General features: G+C 41.1%; 1 protein-coding gene across 3 annotated transcripts in view; it reads left to right on the top strand.

The window, feature by feature from the left end:
• The window catches only part of LOC140356020 (receptor-type tyrosine-protein phosphatase mu-like), a 362562-nt gene that overhangs the window by 282367 nt on the left and 58832 nt on the right, over positions 1-21363 (top strand). For all 3 annotated transcript variants that reach the window (XM_072440712.1, XM_072440711.1, XM_072440710.1), the window contains 3 exons: positions 10498-10585; positions 12068-12144; positions 19321-19357. In XM_072440712.1, the coding sequence (XP_072296813.1) occupies positions 10498-10585; positions 12068-12144; positions 19321-19357 (202 nt within the window). The remainder of the gene's footprint in view (positions 1-10497; positions 10586-12067; positions 12145-19320; positions 19358-21363) is intronic.

Below are 21363 nucleotides of genomic sequence, written 5' to 3'. Positions count from 1 at the left end.
CTAAAAGCACCTCAAATTCTGACCACTGTAGATGCACTAAACCAGGACTTAACCAGGGCTAAACCAGGTCCGGTCCAAACCAGGTCCAAACCAGGTCCAAACCAGGACTAAACCAGGACTAAACCAGGACTAAACCAGGAACCAGGACTAAACCAGGACTAAACCAGGCCTAAACCAGGGCTAAACCAGGACTAAATCAGGTCTAAACCAGGTCTAAACCAGATCTAAACCAGGCCTAAACCAGGGCTAAACCAGGTCCAAACCAAGACTAAACCAGGACTAAACCAGAAACCAGGACTAAACCAGGACTAAATCAGGTCTAAACCAGGTCTAAACCAGATCTAAACCAGGTCTAAACCAGGTCTAAACCAGATCTAAACCAGATCTAAACCAGGCCTAAACCAGGGCTAAACCAGGTCCAAACCAAGACTAAACCAGGACTAAACCAGAAACCAGGACTAAACCAGGACTAAATCAGGTCTAAACCAGGTCTAAACCAGATCTAAACCAGATCTAAACCAGGTCTAAACCAGATCTAAACCAGGTCTAAAGCACCTATGATAGACCCGTGAAGCTGTAAACCAGGACAAAAGAGCTGCTTTCATTCATCCATTACAGTTTAGCCTGTCTAACTCTTACTCTTGCTTTTCTTTTCCACCTCCATCAACACATCACTTTGTGAACATGTTTTTACTTCTTTATATTACATCTCATCCACTCACAGCCTTTTATTCATTTACTCATCTGTGTTCATCTCGTTCTGCCCACTTTGCTAACCACCTCCGTCTCCCTTCTTTCTGTTGAACCTGTTTTAAGGTTAATGCCCTTTCTAATGCTCCTAAACATGTCTATATTTACCTCTTTCTTTCTTTCTTTAATCCCTTGCTTCTCATTCTTACCCTGGGATCAGATAAACGAGGTAAGGCTGTTGTTTACCACTGAGTTCTGTGCAAATGTCAGAAGCCCAAGCGTTTGACCCAAGTGTTGGTTATTTGCGGTTCTGAAAAGGGCATTTACCGGGCCCACTTCACACTTCGACTGGCTTTATGATACTCCTGAACGTGCAGGCGCGTCTTTTGATGTGCCACGTGTCTGTCTGTCTGTCTGTCTGTCTCTCTGTCTCTGTCTGTCTGTCCTTGTTTTTGTCCTTGCGATTGTGCCGTACTTTTTTACATGTTTTATGAAGTGTTGTCCACCTCCTGTTGCAATGCTGTATCTACACGAGTGGAAATTACTTTAATTCTCGATATTTAGTAGTTTTTGTACTTATTATCCTTAACAAAGCACAAACAAACACTTCATATATTCATAATGAACACATAGTTTATTGAGAATGATTCAAGCTTTTGTTCAGTCTTTATGAGGCTATTATTATTACTTATTTTGAAGTATTTTTTTCTTGTATCAAACAAAATTATCCGTACTTTTTAAAAATATTCAGTTGACCATTTTAATTTGTCAGTCAGTATACATTTTATCTGCCAAATAAATGTTTAAACCAATGTAGACCTGATTTACTTCTTTTTACGGTGGCCCAGATGTGCAAAACAAATTTACATCAAGACAACACAAATCTAGAACAGATTCCCAAATTGGACAAAACTGTTTTTGTTCATTTTTTCCTGCATTTCTTTTGCCAAACTGTTTCCGGTTCTGTTAAAAAAATCCCATTTTTGTAAAAAAAACAAAAAAATATCCCAATTTTGTTAGTTTCCAGCTTCTGTTCAAAACTTTTCCTATTTCTGTTAAAAAGTTTTCCTATTTTTCTTTAAACGTTTCCCGCTTTTGATAAACGTTTCACAATTTTGTTAAAACTTTTCCTGCTTTTGAGAATAAGTTGTGGTTCTTTGCATAGATTTGTTGCTGTGGCTGTAAATGACTTTTACACTTCTGGGCCACCGTATCTTTTAGTTCTGGTTTAGTCCTCGTCTTAATACCAATCTAAATAATCTGCCATATGTTTTTGTCGTATACAATCCACAAACTCAAACACGGTCTCTCTTTGGCCACTTCCGAGCGCATTATATTACATCATATTGTCCTCCTCATTGTGACTCAATGAGGACAGAACTTCTTTAGACGAGCTTCTTTCCCTCAAAGTCGCCTGAGCGGATGCAGCAGGTTCGCGGTAATTAAAACTCGCTCGCTCGGCTCGGCTCCAGCGGCGGTCGTTTGTAGCGAGCGCAAAACGACTCGTGGCGCTGAAGCAAACGACGAAAATCGGAAGTTTGTTACACGCGGAGCCGATGGTTTTCCTCGAGCGGAGCCACAGCCGAGCGATGTCATCGTCTCCGGAATTTGGCATCGAGTTGAAGCCACTGCTCTCAACATGGTATTGTGTCTGTGTTTGGAAGCACCATTCTGCTCCGCATAGTTTAAGGCTTAATTTATAGCACCACTTTTCTTTTCTGTGTTTTTTTTTTTTTGCATAGTTTTACCGTGGAGTTATTCCATAAAACACTGTACGTAGAATTGGCAGCCGTGTCGATATACCGTATTGGACATTTAGACAATAGAGAGTCATTTTTAACTCTACTTTCTTTGTTTTCATGTCGTATTTTACTATTTCCAACAAAACTCAAGATTATTCCAGATTTTTCCCTGTTTATGTAACGTTTCTTTCGTATAAAGACGAAATTGTTATTGTTAATATTGACTAGCATCTGTTTTTTTATATTTATTTGCTGATAAAAGGACATGCTTGTATGCAGGCTTGTGATTGGCTAAAACTCTACATTTCTCGTGTTTGTTACGCTGTGTTCAATGATTGGATGATCTCACAATTGATTTGCGCTCGATCATTTCAAGGTTTGAGTTTGAACTTGCTTGAAATGCAAATTAAAAATGCATGCAAGGAAATGTTAGGATTAGAATTGATTTTAAGCATCATATTATGTATTTATTCATTACAAATTGTAACGTTGCAAAGTGGGGACAAGGAGGCTGAGGAAATATATGGTATTGATCATTTCTAGTTAAAAAAGGACCATGCAAAACTTCCTGGGTTCTTTTGTCTTATTGAACGCAACTAAAAATGGTTTTCAATATTAAAGTAACATATAAAGTCACGTATAAAGTTGTTTACAGGTGTATTTATACCTGTTGTACATACAAATTATAGTTTTACACCAATCAAGTCGGTCTTTGTCACATTAAAAATCAAACCAACCCGGGGCCCTATGTAAAAAGAGCCCCCCCTAGTGCTATTTCTGTAGTCACATCATCACACAGATGGAAAAACAAAATGCGAGTCAGGCCCAATCTGAGAAATGTGATTCATATTCCCTGTGAAAAGATAAAGCCCAGTCCCACTGAAACTAGTCTGAAACTTGCTGTGCTAAATGTCAGATCCTTATGTAACAAATCTCTCTTAATTAATAATTTTATTTCTTCTTATAATCTTGATTTTATGTTTTTAACTGAAACATGGCTTGACAAAAACACAGGAAATGTAGTTCTGATAGAATCTGCTCCACCCAACTGTAAGTTTGAATCTGAAACACGAGAAAACAAAAAAGGGGGTGGAGTCTGTGCTGTCTTTAGAGATGAAATAATTACCCGCAGGTTGTCTTTTGGGGTGTTTTCATCATTTGAGTATGTACCCTTTAAAATGGAGCTAAAACGGTCTCCATCCATTCTCTTCATTGTTTTATACAAGCCTCCCCAGCACTGCCAAAGTTTTATTGATGATTTTACTGAGATGCTTTCAGTCATATGCACAGACTTTGATGGTTTGGTCATTACAGGTGATTTCAATGTGCATGTTGATAATGTTTGTGATAGAAACGCTAAAGAGCTTGATGCTGTCCTTGAAACCTTCAGTCTTACTCAGCATGTGAGAGGCCCCACCCACAGCAAAGGACACACTCTAGATCTCATAATTACGAAGGGGGTAAATATTTCAAATGTTAATGTGATCGATGTTGCTCTGTCTGATCATTTCTGTGTCTTCTTTGACCTGTCTGTTTCTCCCCAACCTCCGGTTGGTCCTGCAGTTGTTCAGAGGAGACACATAAGTGATGGCACAGGTGCACTGTTTATGGAAATGATAAACTTTGAAAATGTCTCATGTTCTAATGTAAATGATTTGTTGAACTCTGTTACATCTAGTGTTTTGAATGTTCTGGACACCATCGCCCCTATAAAGGCTAAAATGGTTAAAAATAAGCAGAAGGCGCCGTAGAGAAATGATGATTCGGTCAGGGCACAGAAAAGGGAGTGCCGCAGGGCCGAACGGAAATGGCGCAAGTCAAAGCTCCAGGTTCAAAAAGAGATTTACAAAGAAAAGCTGAACATGTACAACCTAATCTTATGTAGAACTAGGGAAAGATATTTTTCTGAAATAATTGGAAGCTGCAGTAACAACTCGCGTGTCCTGTTTGCCACAGTAAACAGATTAACAAACCCTCCAGCTCAGCTGCCGTTAGAACTCATTTCCACATCCAAGTGTAATGAGTTTGCATTATTCTTTAATGACAAAGTTCAGGGCATTAAAAATGCTATAAATCCCACAATGCAAAAAATTACCCTAAAACCACCCAGACACTTAGAGCTAACTCACTTTGCACCAGTAACTGACAAAACTGTCCATGAGATCATCACCAGTCTGAGTTCATCTACATGCTGCCTTGATGTGTTACCCACCAGATTTCTAAAGTCTGTGCTGAACAGTTTGTTAGCACCATTCACTCACATAGTTAACATGTCGCTTCAATCTGGAACATTCCCAATGTCTTTGAAAACTGCGGTCATAAAGCCTCTCCTAAAGAAGAGCAGTCTTGATGCCGCAGTACTGAGTCATTACCGGCCCATCTCTAATCTGCCATTTTTGGGCAAAGTCCTTGAAAAGGTTGTTTACCAACAGCTCACAGATTTCCTCTTAATAAAAAACTCATTTGATGTTTTTCAGTCAGGTTTTAGACCTCATCACAGCACTGAGACTGCTCTTGTCAAGGTGACAAATGACATCCGCCTGAACACTGACACGGGCAAAGCCTCAGTCTTAATTCTGTTAGATCTGAGTGCTGCTTTTGACACTGTCGATCATGGGATCCTCTTACAGAGACTAGAGGACTGGGTGGGCATCACTGGCACTGCCATTAACTGGTTAAGGTCCTATCTGGAAGACAGGAAGTACTTTGTTGAAATTGGTAGCTGTGTCTCAGACCACATGACCCTGACCTGTGGAGTGCCCCAAGGGTCAGTCCTGGGTCCCCTTCTGTTCAACCTCTACATGCTGCCGTTAGGTCAGTTGATACGCAGTGAAAATGTGTCCTATCACAATTATGCAGACGACACTCAGATCTATGTTTCACTATCGGCAAGTGACTATGGACCAGTAGATTCACTCTGTCACTGCATCCAACAGATCAGTTTGTGGATGCAAAACAACTTTCTCCAGCTGAACTCAGACAAGACTGAAATAATCGTTTTTGGCCCACAGAAACAAAGAGAAAGTGTTAGCGGTCACCTCCAGAGTCTCGCTCTAAAACCTACAAACCAAATTAGAAATCTGGGGGTGATAATGGACTCAGACTTGAACTTTAATAGCCACGTCAAATCAATAACATCAGCAGCTTTTTACCATCTAAAAAACATTGCCAAAATCAAAAATATAGTGTCAAAACCAAATTTAGAGAGACTTATCCATGCGTTTGTCTCCAGTAGATTAGACTACTGTAACGGCCTGCTCACTGGCCTCTCCAAACGAGCTGTAAAACAGCTGCAGTACATCCAGAACGCTGCTGCTCGGGTCCTGACTAGAACCAGGAAGTATGATCACATTAGTCCTGTTCTCAGGTCTCTGCACTGGCTCCCTGTGGCTCAGAGAATAGACTTTAAAGCAGCTCTGCTTGTGTACAAGTCTCTCCATGGCCTAGCACCAAAGTACATCTTGGATATGTTAGTGCCATATGAACCATCTCGGACTCTGAGGACCTCAGGGACCGGCCTCCTGCTGGTGCCCAGAGTCAGGACAAAACATGGGGAATCTGCGTTTCAGTTTTATGCAGCTAAAATCTGGAACAGTCTTCCTGAAGATGTGAGACAGGCTTCTACTCTGACAATGTTCAAATCTAAGCTAAAAACAGTTTTGTTTAGCTGCGCATATGACTGAAAGGATTTTTTCTTTGCACTCTTCTCTTTTGTTTGTGATTTTATTAGTTTAGAAAATCAGTTGGATTGATAATTTTTAATTTAGTTAATTTTATTGTATTTCTGTTTCTGTAATTTCTTTGTGATTTGAATGCATTTTTCCTGCTGTGAAGCACTTTGAATTGCCTTGTGTATGAAATGTGCTCTACAAATAAACTTGCCTTGCCTTGCCTTTGTGGAGAAAACATTGAAAAATCGGTAGAAAATGACAGGGACACTCTTTCCAGTCAAAGTTTATGCATCATTTACACAAAGAAACAACTTTTTTTGACTCTCTAAACATTAATTCAACAAAATAAAGTCACTCTCATATATTTGTATTTGTAAATTAAAATAAAATGTGACATTAGATTATTTTTTGCCCAGTGTTTGCTGGGTAATTTCCTAGTGTGATGTCATCACGTACAAACAGGAAGTGAAATTATAAACTAAACAAATTTGCTATTCTGTGATGACATGTTTAAGAATTTTAAATCAAAATTTTTATTATATTTATATATTTAGTTGAATGAGTCGTCCGACCTGTCATGGGCACTTTAATTGTCTTAACTTAAACGATACAGACGTTTAATAATTCCCATCCGACACGACAAAAACAGATCAAATTTCTTCTTCCAAACCGCATCCTTTACTGACAGATGATTGGCTGTGGCCCTGTCGATTATAAAATGTGATTTAACTGCACATTCCTGCTCGGAAAGACGCATATTTCCCGTGTAAAGACCTGCACAGGATCCGCAGTGACTCAGACGGGAGCGGCGCTTGTATATTTGACGTTGATTTGTGCCGAGGCGGCTGACATTAGACCGGCATCCTTCAGGGCGACAGGCAGAGCGACAGGCAAGAGCGACGGGCAGAGCGACACCGGTCCATCGGAGTAAAAGACCCCCGTCCGCCATCCGTCTCCCTCGTCCCTCCGTCCTGAGCGCCACGGGACATATTTTTAGCATATTAAAGCTGTTCCTCAGTGAAATCGCCAATAACGCCGGCGTACGTCCTTGCGCACCGTCTCGGAGCCCTTTTATTTCGGAGATAAATGCGCCGCCGGCTGCCACGGAGCCGCCCAAGCGGAACCATCTACTGTGATGGAAGACGGCGCCGCTTTCGAGACTGCGCTGCCTCCGACCAGCGCATCCGTGTCCGTGTTCTTCCTGCGTAGAGCCACGTTAAATCGATTACAACGTACATTAGCAGTTGTGGGTTTGGGCCCCAAGTCTGCTCGATGCCACGGTTTTGAAGCCAGTGCGTCTCAAACGACTGTGCGGGCCGTACTTTGGTGGTTTTCTAGTCTTGTTTGTGGGTTTGTTCCCAGTTTGTAGATCTTCAGACTTCGACTGTGTCCGAATGTCCACACTATTCCCCACAAAGAGCGCTATGTAGAGGTCGCACCGTGTCTGCGCTGTCTGAACGTCCGGGTACCATGGATACAGCGATACTTTACTTTTTAGAGATACTTTATTGATCCTGACGGACTTAAAAGTAGAAAAGTAGACGGCGACAGGTCTCTAACTGCAGATGACGCGTGAATGCTGATAGAAAAGCGGCTTTAACGCACTGTTGACCCGTGATAAACAACTGTAAAATAAACTGTTGCAGAGTAAAGTCATTAGCGCTGGTCACGTACCTCTTGTGTTGAGACAGACTCTACTCTCAGAGCATTAAGAGTGTAAGAGCGAGTTCACTGAGGGATTACACAGACATTCAACCTCTCAGGCAAAAAAGTCTGATTTGTATTTATATTTAACGTGACGAACACGGATGGATTTGACAGATATTCGTTACAGAAATCCATTCTTGCCAGAGTTTAGCTGATGTTTCTTTTCCCCCCAGAGTGTCCGCATCTCTGTACCGTCTGCTAATGACTGCAGGACTATATATATATTTGGTGAATGAGGGGTTGGGGTCCGGGCGGGACATTCAGATACAGCCCTGGGTTGGTCAAAGTTATCCAATAATGTTAATCACAGACGAGTCATTTCCTTCTCAGGAGATCGAGCCTGATGTACTTTAGACCAGTTAGAGGACACATGTCAGGCCACGCCCCTCATACACATTTGATGCTAGCAGTTAGCACGTCGTCTACTGGCAGCGGAGGGAATTACAATGTGGGAGGAAAAAACAAATCCGCAGTCATAATGAACGTGATTTGGCATCATATATGCTCAAAACGTGTTGATTCATAGACTTAAAAACAGCACAGGAGATCTTAGGACGTCCACTTTTGACTTGACGAAACTGGAGAATTTGAAACTGAGTGTTTTATGAGACTCAGAGGAGAGAGGACTTCGCAAACAGAAATACAACTTTGGGTACATTTTTGATGAAGGAACAATGTTATAACGTGGTTTAAAGCTCATATAACGTGTCCTTCTAACCAACATATACGACATGCAGGCAACAGAACTGACAGATTAGAGATCATGTGTGGAAAAAACGGAATTCTAGCCCGTGTGAGAGGCAAAGTTTCCCCTGAAGTCGACCCCGCTTCCCCCTGAGCGGCGGGGGTCTGGCAGTGGAGACGTATCCTCTTAATTTGTCTTAATTGTGCCGGGTGTCAGTGTGAGCGAAGCCTCCCCTGCGAGAGGCCATCCATATTTCATGAGTTTAATCCGAGCGGCGGTTCAGTTCTGATCCGCGCTGGGTTTTTTTATTCCGACGCCGGTGGCACAGGCTTCGCCGCTCGCGTCGCGCCCCGGTGGCAGAGGGCCGCGGCGGGCGGAGACACTATTTGACAAGGCGCCCCAGGACTCCTCCTCGAGCGTCGTGTCTAATAATGATGTGGATATGTCTCTCTCTCTCTCTCTCTCTGGGCCTGTGAGAACTCTGAGTCGAGTGCAGTTTTAAGAGAGTCGGTTACAACGGACCGGAGACTGTGTAAAACGTCTGTGTTTGGATATGGAAGTGTTCATTGGATACATGCGTGGGATTTATCACCGTGGCGACAGGTTTACGGGACACATTTCGTACATTGAAGAAGAGTTCACAAAGTTTTCAGGTCAGGAATCCACCGCGAAATGAACGTTAAAGGACACGTTTGTTATGCTGAATTGACTTGTCGGAGCTTTTAATCATGTTCTCGTCATCAAAAACGGACCTGGAGTTGTATTTTGCTTCATTCACGCTTGTTTTATTAATCCTCACGAGTTCTTCTCTCTTTGAGCCTCAGAATAACACTCGGTTTCACATTTCTGATTTTGTGACGTCAAAGGTGGAAATCCTGAGGTTTCCTGTGCTGTTTCTCAGATTATAAATCATTGTCAGACTTTTAACATTGATTACAACTGCACGTTTACATTACTGTGTCAGAGGCAAGCTAGCTTTGGTTTATTTCCCCACCGTAATTCCCTCCTGTAGCGATACTGATGAGCAAAGTCATGTTACATTACAGGCATTATTTTAAGTGCTAAAACACGCGATGCCAAAGCAAAAGTACAACAAATAATGCATAATATGTTGCATTATTCGACATCATCAGTTTCCAAATATATTAAATACAGTGTCATGATTTTTCGTTGCCTCGCGAGCCCTCGCTGTAGTTCAGGGCCAGCTATGGCATGTGGCATGTACTTTTCCATTTTGAGTCTCTGTCATTATGCTGTAGGTTGTCAAGTCGAGCACATTTATGCACAACTCAAAAGGCTTCTGAGTTTTCTACTTTACAGGCTTTAGAGCGCTTCTGAATACAAGCCACTCCAACGAAATGTACAAAGAAAATAGAACTTTTCCATATACGGGCCGTTAAAATAACCGCAGGGCTCTTATCTTATCTTAAGCGAGGGAAATTAGTAGCAGCTTAAAGTCAGAAAAGTACACTACATTGATTTTTTTTTACATTGATTCAGTGTGAAATGTGTGTTAATAAATCTGGTTTAATGTTTTAACAATGACCTTTTGATGGTAAATACAGTTTTCACAGTTCATTTTTTTAACATATAACAAATCTCATGTATTATCTTTTTTTACTACAAACCTCTCCACTACATTTCAAATATGCTACACATTTTTTTTAATTGTTTTTAATTTGACCTTTATTTAACCAGGATAAAATATGAAAACAATATTAAACATTCTCGAACACTTTTACTTTTTTCCACCAAATTGAAACGTTTGAGCACAAGTATGATCCACATGAAGTCATCAGACCATTCATAGTGTGTAGTCCTTTGTAAAGTTGTTTGTACCTTTTTAAAAATGAAATAAAACTGCAAGAACAACAACCAGAAAGAAATCAGCAGCACATTTTCAGTGAGTCTTTTGACCCTAAATGTGTGCGTTTTATAGTTCTCATAAACCCGCCTTATGCCCCACTCTATTTTTAATCTTCTCTCTTGTTTTACTTTGCAGAGCTTTTTTGAAGGACAGTCGGCCGCTTGGGACTCGGCCAAGAAGGACGAGAACCGCATGAAGAACCGCTACGGGAACATCATCGCATGTACGTGGCCCTCTTCCTCCATCTTCTTCCTCTTCCTCCATCTTCTTCCTCTTCCTCCATCTTCTTCCTCTTCCTCCATCTTCTTCCTCTTCGTCGCCGCTGCAAACACACATTTTTGTCTCCCAGTCCTGATTTATTATCGCTCCGCCGTGACTCTGGGAAAACTCTCTCCTCCTCAAACAGACTTTAACCATCGGCCCACGGGAGCAGCTCTGACCCTTTTCTATCCGCTCTCGTCTTCGTCTCGCTGTCGTGAGAAACGGAACGACACGTGGCTGCATCGCAACAGGAAATCTGATTTGAGACGATTCAGTCATATTAGAGTTACCGTAGTGTCCGGAGTATAAGTCGCACCAGCCAAAAACATGCACAATAGAGAAGAAAAAAAACATGTATAAGTCGCACTGGAGTATGAAATGCAGTTGCAAGTGTGAAAATAACAAATAATATCACATATAAGTCGCTCCAGAGTATAAGTATATAAGTATAAATATAAGTAGAAGTTGCACCCCGGCCAAAACTATGAAAAAAGGTGCGACTTTATGGTCCGGAAAATACGGTAGAAACCTTAGCTTGCACGTATCGTACTTCATTTGACTCTTTTAATCGAGCTGATTTAATTTGAACTCTTATCAGCTTTTTTTCTAACTCTATTGAATTATAGTTGTGTTTTGGTTTCCACTGGTTTCCACATAATATAGTTAAACGTGGTAGTACAACACGCAAAGGCGCCGTAATTACCGTATATTATTAATTCAAAATAGCTTCATATTCTTGTTAGTTTCCTTTTTTTAAGTGTTTGATTTGGGCCGTTTTGATTATTTATCGTAAAATGTGTCCAAAAAGTAATGTTTCTTTTGCTTAACAGTTTTAATTGTAATGGAAATATCCAGTTGTGTTGGGAAGAATACGTTTGCACATTAAGCTGCTTCATATTAAAGTGTAAAAACACAGGATAAAAACAGATTAGAGCAGGAAAAATCGCAAAGAACTCACCGTGAGAGCTGCATTTTCCTCTTCAAATGTAGCTCTGTATTCCTTAAGTATCTGCATTCTGAAACAAATTAGTATTCTGAAAGCGTATTTTTGGTTCATGTCTTCAGTTACTTCCCAACACTGTGCCAAAGGAACATTTGCAACATCCAAAACACTCAAAACGTTAAAGGTCACAGCTTCCAAAAGTTGCGGAGCGGCTGTGAATGCACTCTTTGCTCTTTTACGTCTCACACTTTCACCACAGAGAATATGTACGGAAGTGGAATGCGTCCGGACGTGACAGTGGGGGCCTCTGCCAGCGTCTTTACATATCGCTTACTCACTTGAGGATGTCCAGTGCATTACCCCGTTCCTCCTTCCACATCCCCGACCGTCTGCGCCTCCTCCGTGCATCCGAGCTCCTTTCTCCTTCCTTCCTTCCTTCCTCCCTCCTCCTCCCCGCGCCCTCGTTAACGTGATTAATCTGGTTTCTTCTTCTGTTTCCAGACGATCACTCGCGCGTCAGGCTGCAGGCTCCGGAGGGAGAACAGGGCTCCGATTACATTAATGCAAATTACGTTGATGTAAGTATACACACCAGCCAGCGCCACCAAACTAAAGGTCAGCGCGCTTCCTCGGTCGCGGGGGGCCGGAGGGCACAAAAGACCCCCTGCACGTCCGTCGCGACATAAGCTTACACATGCAGAAACGCAGCCACGCTCGGCTGAAAGGCTCTTCACTTCGGACACAGTGACTTTTACAAGCATTGCAAACCAGTCTTGGCAGTGGCAAACAACGTTGAGTAAAAAACGTCATCTTCAATTTTCAACAACATTTTTTTAGTCCAAAAAAAATAGACTAAAATGAAGAATGTTTGGAGGCTTTTTTGTATTTTTTTGTCTTTTCTTTTTTTTTTGTATTGCCCTGAAAACACACAAAAACATGAGCCTGACCGTGAGCGAGCTTGCATCTCCACAAACCTAACTCGTACTTGGAAATGTTGTTCCTTTGGCTATATTATCCCACAGTATGACATAAAACAATATCATATTCAGGTGTATGCTTTTGTATTTCCATAGAATAATGTAGATAACGTGCCACCTACAGAAAGTTAGGCGTTTGATTTAGCTTCAATAAATCGGTTTCATTAAAAAAAAGAATAATAATACACCTTTATTTATGTATAAAGTATATTATGTTACTAACAACAAATATGGTCAACATTGAATAATTATATGGCAAAAGGTGAAATATTTGTGTTGATTCAATGGGACTTAATTGGGGACACATTCTTCTGTACATTATATTGTACTAAAGTCTGTGTTTGCTAATATTGGGTAATAAAGCAGCTCTTTTACATTATAATGAATGGATTTCTTCCCATACAGAGGTCTGTTTGTGAGCGTTCCCTCAGATCTCCACCACATCCACGTTTTTGATTATGGAAATGTCCTTTTTTTTGCACTTCCATAACGGATAACAACTTTGAACAAATGAAACCGAGTGAAAACACAGCGAGACGATAATAAAAGTATTCCGCACGTATCAAACACGCCGAAAATTCAAATCGATGCATATTTGAAAGCACCTTTAACACTGAAGTTCCTTGTTTGCGCCGCTCCACGGGGGATGAACACACACTTCACACTCATCGGGCCCTCGTAATTGGCCCCGGACTGCAGTTGTAGTAGATTCATAAAGCAGATTAGGAGGGCTGAGATCAGAGCCTGACAGCAGAGGGAGTAACGGGGGGGGGGGGGGGGGGGGAAGCCCTCTGACGGGGGGGAAGAGCCCTCTGACGGGGGGGGGGGGAGCGTGGCGTTTCGGACCAGCCTTTGAACAACAGCCATCAAATATGAAAAACGGAGAGAGGAGAAAAGTGTTATGGATTATTCATTAGCGCCGACACAACTAAAGGAGACAGATATATACAGGGAATACAGCGTTTCCTACAATGATAGAGAGAAAGACGTCCTACGGGTGGAACGCAGTATTACACTGTGGAGACAGCTAAAACGCAACATGCAGCCTACTGATTATTCATGTTTATGGAGTTATGGACTTGCTACTAAAAATGTCTTATTATTATTACTATTTATCAAAACCGTAGCTTCTCGTAGCCATTGATAATTGATTAGTTTAATGATGTTTATGAAAGAAACATAACTTGCTACCAAATGTATTATTATTATTATTATTTATCCAAAACGGAAGCTTCTCGTAGACTATTGATTAGTTTAATTATGTTTATGAAGGAAACACATTATTATTATTACTATTTTGTCAAAAAACGTAGCTTTTCGTAGCCTATTGATTATTGACTAGTTTAATGATGTTTATGAATGAAACATAACTTGCTACCAAATGTATTATCATCATTATTATTTATCAATAACTGTAGCTTCTCGTAGCCTCTTGATTAGTTTAATGACGTTTATGAAGTAGAAAAACATATAACTTGTTACCGGATGCATGATTATTAATATCATTACTATTTATCAAAAACAGTAGCTTCTCGTTAACAGCAAAGCGTTCTGATCTCTACAATATATACAACCATAAAAGTGCACTATGTAACTTTCCTGGTGGAACGTCTGCCACCCGCTCGTCTCCATGGTGATGGTATCTCACAGTACAGCATTAAGTTTATCTTACAGGAAAGTATTTGGATAAACTACTACTCAAGTAAGGGACGTAATGTGTGATTTATCATTTGAAGTTAAATTTTAAGAACAAAACATGAAATAGTTCACAGCATTTTCTATTTTTAAAGGTCAGACCACAAACATGAAGACAATAAATCATATCTGAAAGAGAAACACACATTATTTCTTATTGTCAACATGAAGTTTTTGTTACTTTACTCACTGTGGGAAGAAAAAACAGCACTTTTACTCAAGTACGAGACTGTTACTTCAAAACTAAATATTAAGTAGAAGTAGAATTCTGTCTGAAAACTACTCTGAGAAGTACAATTACTCTAAAAAGTTATACGATTAAATATAACTTAAGTAAAGCTAAATACTCTCTTCTATTTGCTTTTCATGGTATTTTTTAAGCTATAAAAACGCTTTGAATTGAATAATACAAGTTTAATTCCAGATTGTAGAACATTCCGGGCAGAACAATAACATCTCCAAGCAAGAAACACGATGCTCATCAGAAAACCTTACAAAAAATGCACTTTTTAAATACATTGCTGCTCGTTTAGTGTACAGAGCAGAAAACATGAATTACTTGGGCATTGTTTCCAGATACGTGTCCACGACTAAATAATCAAATACAAGCCGAGTCCTTTGTTTTTGCAGCGGCTTATTACCGTGATTATTCCCATTCACTGCCCCGGTCTCCTGCTGTACAATACTTAATATATGCAGCATTAAGTCGTAGCCTCCGGGCATCAATTTGTATGTTCACCATGAATATCATTAAGACACTTCTGCACTTCCTGGGAATGAACGCTACCATAATGGAGCGTTTTATTTAGTTCTTAATACTTTCTGATAAAGCTGCAGAAAAGACTGTAGCGCTGTGGGGAGGGGTATGGGAGCAGTGAGATTATGTGAGTTATTTAACATATACATTTATTCAGGAACTATGTTGGATCAACGTCGGCCGCTTTTGACTTGCAGTGAAAAATAAATGTGTTGCGTTATGAGACTTATGAGTATAAATATAAGTATAAGTCGCACCCAGGCCAAAACTATGAAAAAAGGTGCAACTTATCATCTGGAAAATACGGTAATGTGTGTGTTTTTTAATCCACAAGTTCGAAAAACATGCAACGCAAAAGCAAAGTTACTGATGAGGGCAATAATGATGCAACAATAATGCCATAGTGCGGAACATTCCAGGCCCATATCTCCATATAGAAAAACAACAGTTACTCAGTTTACCTTTAACAGTCCGTCTAAAGCGCTGCTTTAACGGTCTCTCTCTCTCGTGTGTACGCCACATACACACCGTTCCGCCTCCCTAAATGTTGATGTAAAGCCAGTCAATCATAAGTGAAACACACTCGTCCCCATTACGGCGCCGTAATAGACTACAATAACAAACTCGGCGGGAAAAAGGCGCCTCGCATGAGAGTTTATCGCTCCGGACAAGCTTCGCGATGGGTTAAAAAGCTTTTCTGGAGAGCTACAGCGTCATTACACATCTGCCCGGGCACTTTCCCCGCGCCGCGCAAATCCCTCCCAATCACGCTCGTCTTTAATACGCGTTCATTCTTATCTCCGTAATGGCGTCCCTCTCCTCTCTCTCTCTCTTGGCATAATGGACCATAAACCGAAGTGTGAGAAGAAAAGTAAATAATTTAGGCCCGCCGCGATTCGCCGTAGCGCACCTTTGCATTACGAATTTATGTCGTAAAGGCGTAACTAGACATTATAAACGAGCGTATTAGACGGGGAGGAATCACTTAGCGGCGACAAGTACAAGAACAGAGCATTACGGAAAGCTAGCCAAGGCAATCGGGCACGACCTGCGAGCAAATGGGGCCGCGCCGGCGTCTTTCCAGGCGTGAGAATGGCTGTATAGATCCTCAAACTGCTTTTTAATATCTTTACGGGCCGTGCGTGTCGTCAGAGTGCGTGTTTTGGCTGCGGTGAGAGCGGCTTCTCGTGAGGTAGGAAGTGCAGGACGTAATCTAGATGGGATTCATGGATGTGGCCACGAGGTCTTGAGGAGATGAGATTAAAGCGAGGTGTGGCGTTTACAAGCGCGATTGAGCAGAAATCTGTAGTTGCAATTGGATTTCGGAGTGAGTTGAGTGTCTCCAAGTGCATTAAAGGCGGTGCAGAACAAGAGCTCCTGCGCTTGAGCCGTCCATTTGGGGGAGAAAAGAAGGAAAATGGGTAAGAAGAGAACTTACTCAAGTGCAAACGAGGACATTGTGTCAGAGGAGCTGCTTCGAAAACACAGATTTTTCTGTTGTTTCCGTGGGCACGAACTCCTATCTCATACAATGTTGGCCTATTTTACTTTATTGGAACGCTAAAGGTACAATATGTAACTTTGTGGACCCCGGAATGGTCCACAGTATGGCATTCAACTTGTCAATCTTGGCTTTATTGATTTACAGGCGGTTTTATTGCTCAAAAATTAGGACTGAAACAAGTTCATGGATTAAATGAATTAAATAATTGCCAACTAATTAAGTAACTTTACACAGACTCCAAAACATGTGCTGGGAGAGAAAACCTTCTATGGCTCAGGCAGTGCAGTAATTACCCAAAAATGACTCCAAAAACATGTAAAATGTGTGTTTTTAATGACGTTTTGTTAACGTACTGTATGGAGATGTCCTCAAGCTGTGTCAAATGTAGTGAAAAATCTCATACACTGGACTTTTCCGATCTATAAAATGATAAACTCAAAATAATAATCACTAGCTTAATCTGTTACAAAAATAATAAGCAAATAAACCAAAAATGTATACATTTACCATACTGTGGAAGTGACAAAGTTAAATGAGACAAACAACATTAAAAAGACAACATCATGTGCAAGAAGGTTGTGTTTATGACATTTTAACATAAATTAGATAAGATCCTGTGGAAAACTAGCTTGTTTGTTTTAGCTTTAGCGTTGAGCGATGGTCAGTTACTTTTTGAGAAGAAAAAAGAAAATTGTGTGTCAAATATTGTCACCATTTATTCAATTTCATCTCAAAAACTTGTCTCGTTCTCATGGGGCCAATATTTTATCTTTTATCCCGTGCGAGGACATTTTTTTACTTCAGTTTGACAGAAATTACGTTGAACTTTGTGTCAGTTTATTGTCTCGCTCTTGTAATAACAGACACATTAACCACAAACCAGGTCAAAGTCAAACGTTATGACGCTCCCTACATTACATTCACACGTTAGCATTTAGCGTAACGGCTACATCACTCCTCACCTGACAGACACGTCGAGAGGCCTCCGTTCCTCCCGCTCAAACGTCTCAAACGCGTCCCATCGCTTTTTCTCTGGGCGGCGCGTACATGAAAGCGCAGACGCGTCCCCCCCGCTCGCCGCTCGAGATAAAGAAGCCATTAAAATCGGAGGGACGGTTGAATAGCAAAAACGTGTCCTTTTGTGTCCCTCCCGCCGCCTTCATCGGAGAGTGCGTTAATCACGGCGCCAGTTAAATTGAATACGAGAGATAAGCAAAAGCGGCAGAAAGAACGGTGCAGGAAGGAGCCATTTAAGCGATCGCTGTGTTTTTGTGTTTTTGTGTTTTGGCTCGCGTCACGTCTCGGGAGGGGAGAGACGGGAGAATTGGACAAATAGAAGTTGGCGGGATTAGGGTAATCCGTGTTAGGTGTATATCTGGGGGATTACCAGCACTTTGGCGGCTCGCTGCAGAGGTGCGTCGCATATAGAGTGCGAGGGGCAGGGGGGGTGAGGGCGGAGAGGATGGAATGTCGCGGAGCTGAATCGATGACGACTGTGGAACACGACGACGGCGTTTTGTTCACGAAGGCGAGTGACTTAATCCGTGAATCAGAAGATCTTTAACAATGACACTCGGTAGACGACGTACTGTACAGGTGCTTGTGCAGATAATCACGGGACACGACACTCAATGTATTTGTGAATAAGGCTCATCACAGCGGCTCAGAATCAACGTAATCTATTTATGATCCACAAAAAACGACTGAAAATGGAAGGGATTGGATATCAAATGACCAGTGTCCATCAAGTTTTTGGCCAGAACTATTGTGGAAATATTGTGGTTCTAGTTTCAACCTGATTTAGTCCCAATTTAGATATAGAATAGTCCTGTTTCATGTTTTAGATCTGTTTTTATTAATTCATTAATTGTATTGTTTTATTATGTATTTAATCTATTATGTTTTATTATGTATTTATTTGATTTATTTTATTTCATTTTATTTCATTTTATTTCATTTTATTCATTTTATTCATTTTGTTCATTTTGTTCATTTTATTTTTTATTAATTTTATTCATTTGTATTTATTTGTATTTATTCTTATTTATTTTATAAGTAACATTTAATACAACATGACCAGACCAGACCGTAGAGAAAGAAACATCAAAAACAAAGTTGAGGCATAAACAAACCAAACGTCCCATTTTGTCCTCAGTCCCACAGACGTGTCCAGTGATTGTCAGTGCAATTTGTTTCAGCCATTTTTCTGAAAGCAAAGAATGTTTTTTACATTTCAGAGTGACTGTTTCAGCATCGACTAAACTAAAATAACCTTTTTCGTGCCAGTTTCACCAGAAAACGGTACAATCGAGTGTCATTCATCACTGCAGTCACGAGTCACTCACACCGATGGTTCTTTGCGTTTCCTTTCATGGCCAAATATCTAAAGAACTCACTTTACAACTTCCCTTTCATCGAACATTCACAGTTTAATTCCGTGCAAACTAAGGGAACACTTGAACGTTTTGAAACGCTCCTGTCTTCCCTCTATAATTACAATGTGACGTACGGTAAAAAGTCTGCGCACGCTTTGCATCCAAGCGCAGACATCTGGCGGGGGTGACATTGCATCTCGCGCTCAGTGTTCCCACCGAAAGAAATATACAAAAAAACAACGCGTCTTTATAAGCGCGCAGCTGCTGGAACGGCCCCGGCGTGCGGCGAACGTGCCGAGCGGGCGCTGTCGGGCGGAGACGCGAGCGGGGAAAGTGAAGGGCGCCGTCGGGAAGGAAAAGAACAGCGTTTTCGTGCAGTTGGAGCGGTGCGGTTTCTTTTTGAGCGATGGGAGTGACTTTAAAGTGTCTTTGTTGTGTTGTTGCAGGGCTACCACAGGCCCAACCACTACATCGCCACGCAAGGTAAGAACTTGATTTAAAATGTGCACATCCAGGTGTTATTGAGCGGAGCGGGACGGGAAGTGAGCAGGAGAATTTAGATCTTTATTCGAGTGTAATTGTTCAAAATGATCTTTCTAGACGTCAGCGTACTCGAGTAGGAGTAAAAAAGTACTCTGGGAAACCACTACTCGATACTCCGTTAAGAGTAATTGTAAAAATAACGTTTTGGTGGACGGAATCTGATTTATAATTTGAAGTTATTGTAATTTGAAGAAACATAACGCACAAAATCTGGTACTTTCAAAGGAGCACAACAAATTAGACAAACTAAATTTTATCTGAAGGAGCGGTGCAAGAAACACAAATATAAATTAAAGCCGCAAGCGGCATCCAACGGCCCTCACGGGCCGCCGGCCTTCCGACTCTGCTCTTTGCATTTTACAGAGATGGCGCTAACGCAATTGTCTAAGAACTAAGACAGCGACACATTGGACATGTACAATGCTGTGCTTAACCAGTGCAAATGAAGACAAATGTCGGTCAAATGTGCAGCTCCAGCGCACAGAGACCGTGACACTTGGAATAAAAATATGGATAACTTTTGATGCCCCGCTTGTTTAGATTATTTTCCCAAAATATGAGCTTGATCGAGCTATTGCCCACAGAGGAGTTCATTAAAGTGTGAAGCATAAATGTGAACATTTCAAGGATTTGGCGTTTTTCCCATTTGTGACATATATTTGCGGCTCTACCGCACAGAGACCCTAGTACTTAAAATCAAAACGGATTGGATAACTTTTGATGCCCCGCTTGTGTAGATGATTCTCCCCAAATATGAACTTGATCGGGTATTCACCCTAGGAGGAGTTTGTTAAAGTGTGAAGTGTAAAAATGTGGTCATTTTAGAGATTTTGCGGTTTCCCCATAGGGATAACATGGGATGTTTCTGTCATCGCTACGGCTACGCTTTACCAAATATGACTTTGGCTCCCATACTTTTAATTTGGGGATGGCAAATGAGAATTGTGTGCAAAATGTCATGTCATTTGGAAAAACTCTATTGTTTGTAGGCCACTCTGAAGGCCAAATAGTCAGAATTCTGGGAAACGTAAAAGCTATCCTTAAAATTTGGATAACTTTAGATGCACCACTTGTCTAGAGGACGTACACCGATTTTGAGGTTGGTGGGCAAAACGCACTAGGAGGACTTCGTTAAAGTGTAAAACATAAAAATGTGGTAATTTGAGAGATTTTGTGGTTTTCCCATAGGGACATGGGATGTTTCTGTCATCGCTACGACTACGCCGTAAAAATTTAGGCATTTTTGTGATTGGCTTTTGTGATCGGGACGGCAAAATAGAATTTTGGGTAAAGTTTAGACAATTTTGGTAAAACAAATTTTTGACCTTCAATGTTAATTTAAAGGTCACTCTGTAGGGGGCGCTATCGCGGCCATTTCAATTTTGTCAGCCTAAACTGGTCCAAACTAGAAAGTTTAACAACTGATTCAAATTTGGTCATAATCGGACTGGTTTTGATCAAATGGGAGCAATTTTTAGATCTGCAATATTCCAAAATAAGTTGTCCAACTTTGCGGCTGCGCCGCACACAGACCGTAAAAGGTATCTCAAAAAATTGGATAACTTTAGATGCCCCACTTGTCCAGAGGACGTACGCCGATTTTGAAGTCGGTGGACAAAACGCCCTAGGAGGAGTTCGTCAAAGTTTGACGTAAACAAAATGGCTAACACAGCGTGTTTTCATTTTCAAAGGAAGATGGCGGCCATAGGGTAAGTCTGGGGGCGTGGCCACAATAATATTTTTTTTTTGTCCTCACGAGAGGAATGCGTGTCCCGAATTTCGTAGCTTTACGCCAAAGTTGACCTCGGGGCGTCTCCCATAGGCGCAATGTATTTTGACTTTTGTCGGTGGCGCTGTCGCGCCATTTTTTAACGAAAAAAAAATGGCCCAGAAAAAACTAAATTTTTCGCCGATTCAGAATTTTGGGCAAAGTTTGAGTTTTTGAG

Source organism: Eucyclogobius newberryi, unplaced genomic scaffold (assembly GCF_026437365.1).
Source record: "Eucyclogobius newberryi isolate DKJ021-1_F unplaced genomic scaffold, fEucNew1.0.hap1 SCAF_12, whole genome shotgun sequence".
In the NCBI taxonomy this organism is placed as follows: domain Eukaryota; kingdom Metazoa; phylum Chordata; class Actinopteri; order Gobiiformes; family Gobiidae; genus Eucyclogobius; species Eucyclogobius newberryi.
Note: the sequence above shows the minus strand (reverse complement) of the source record. Positions and strands in the feature narration are given on the sequence as shown.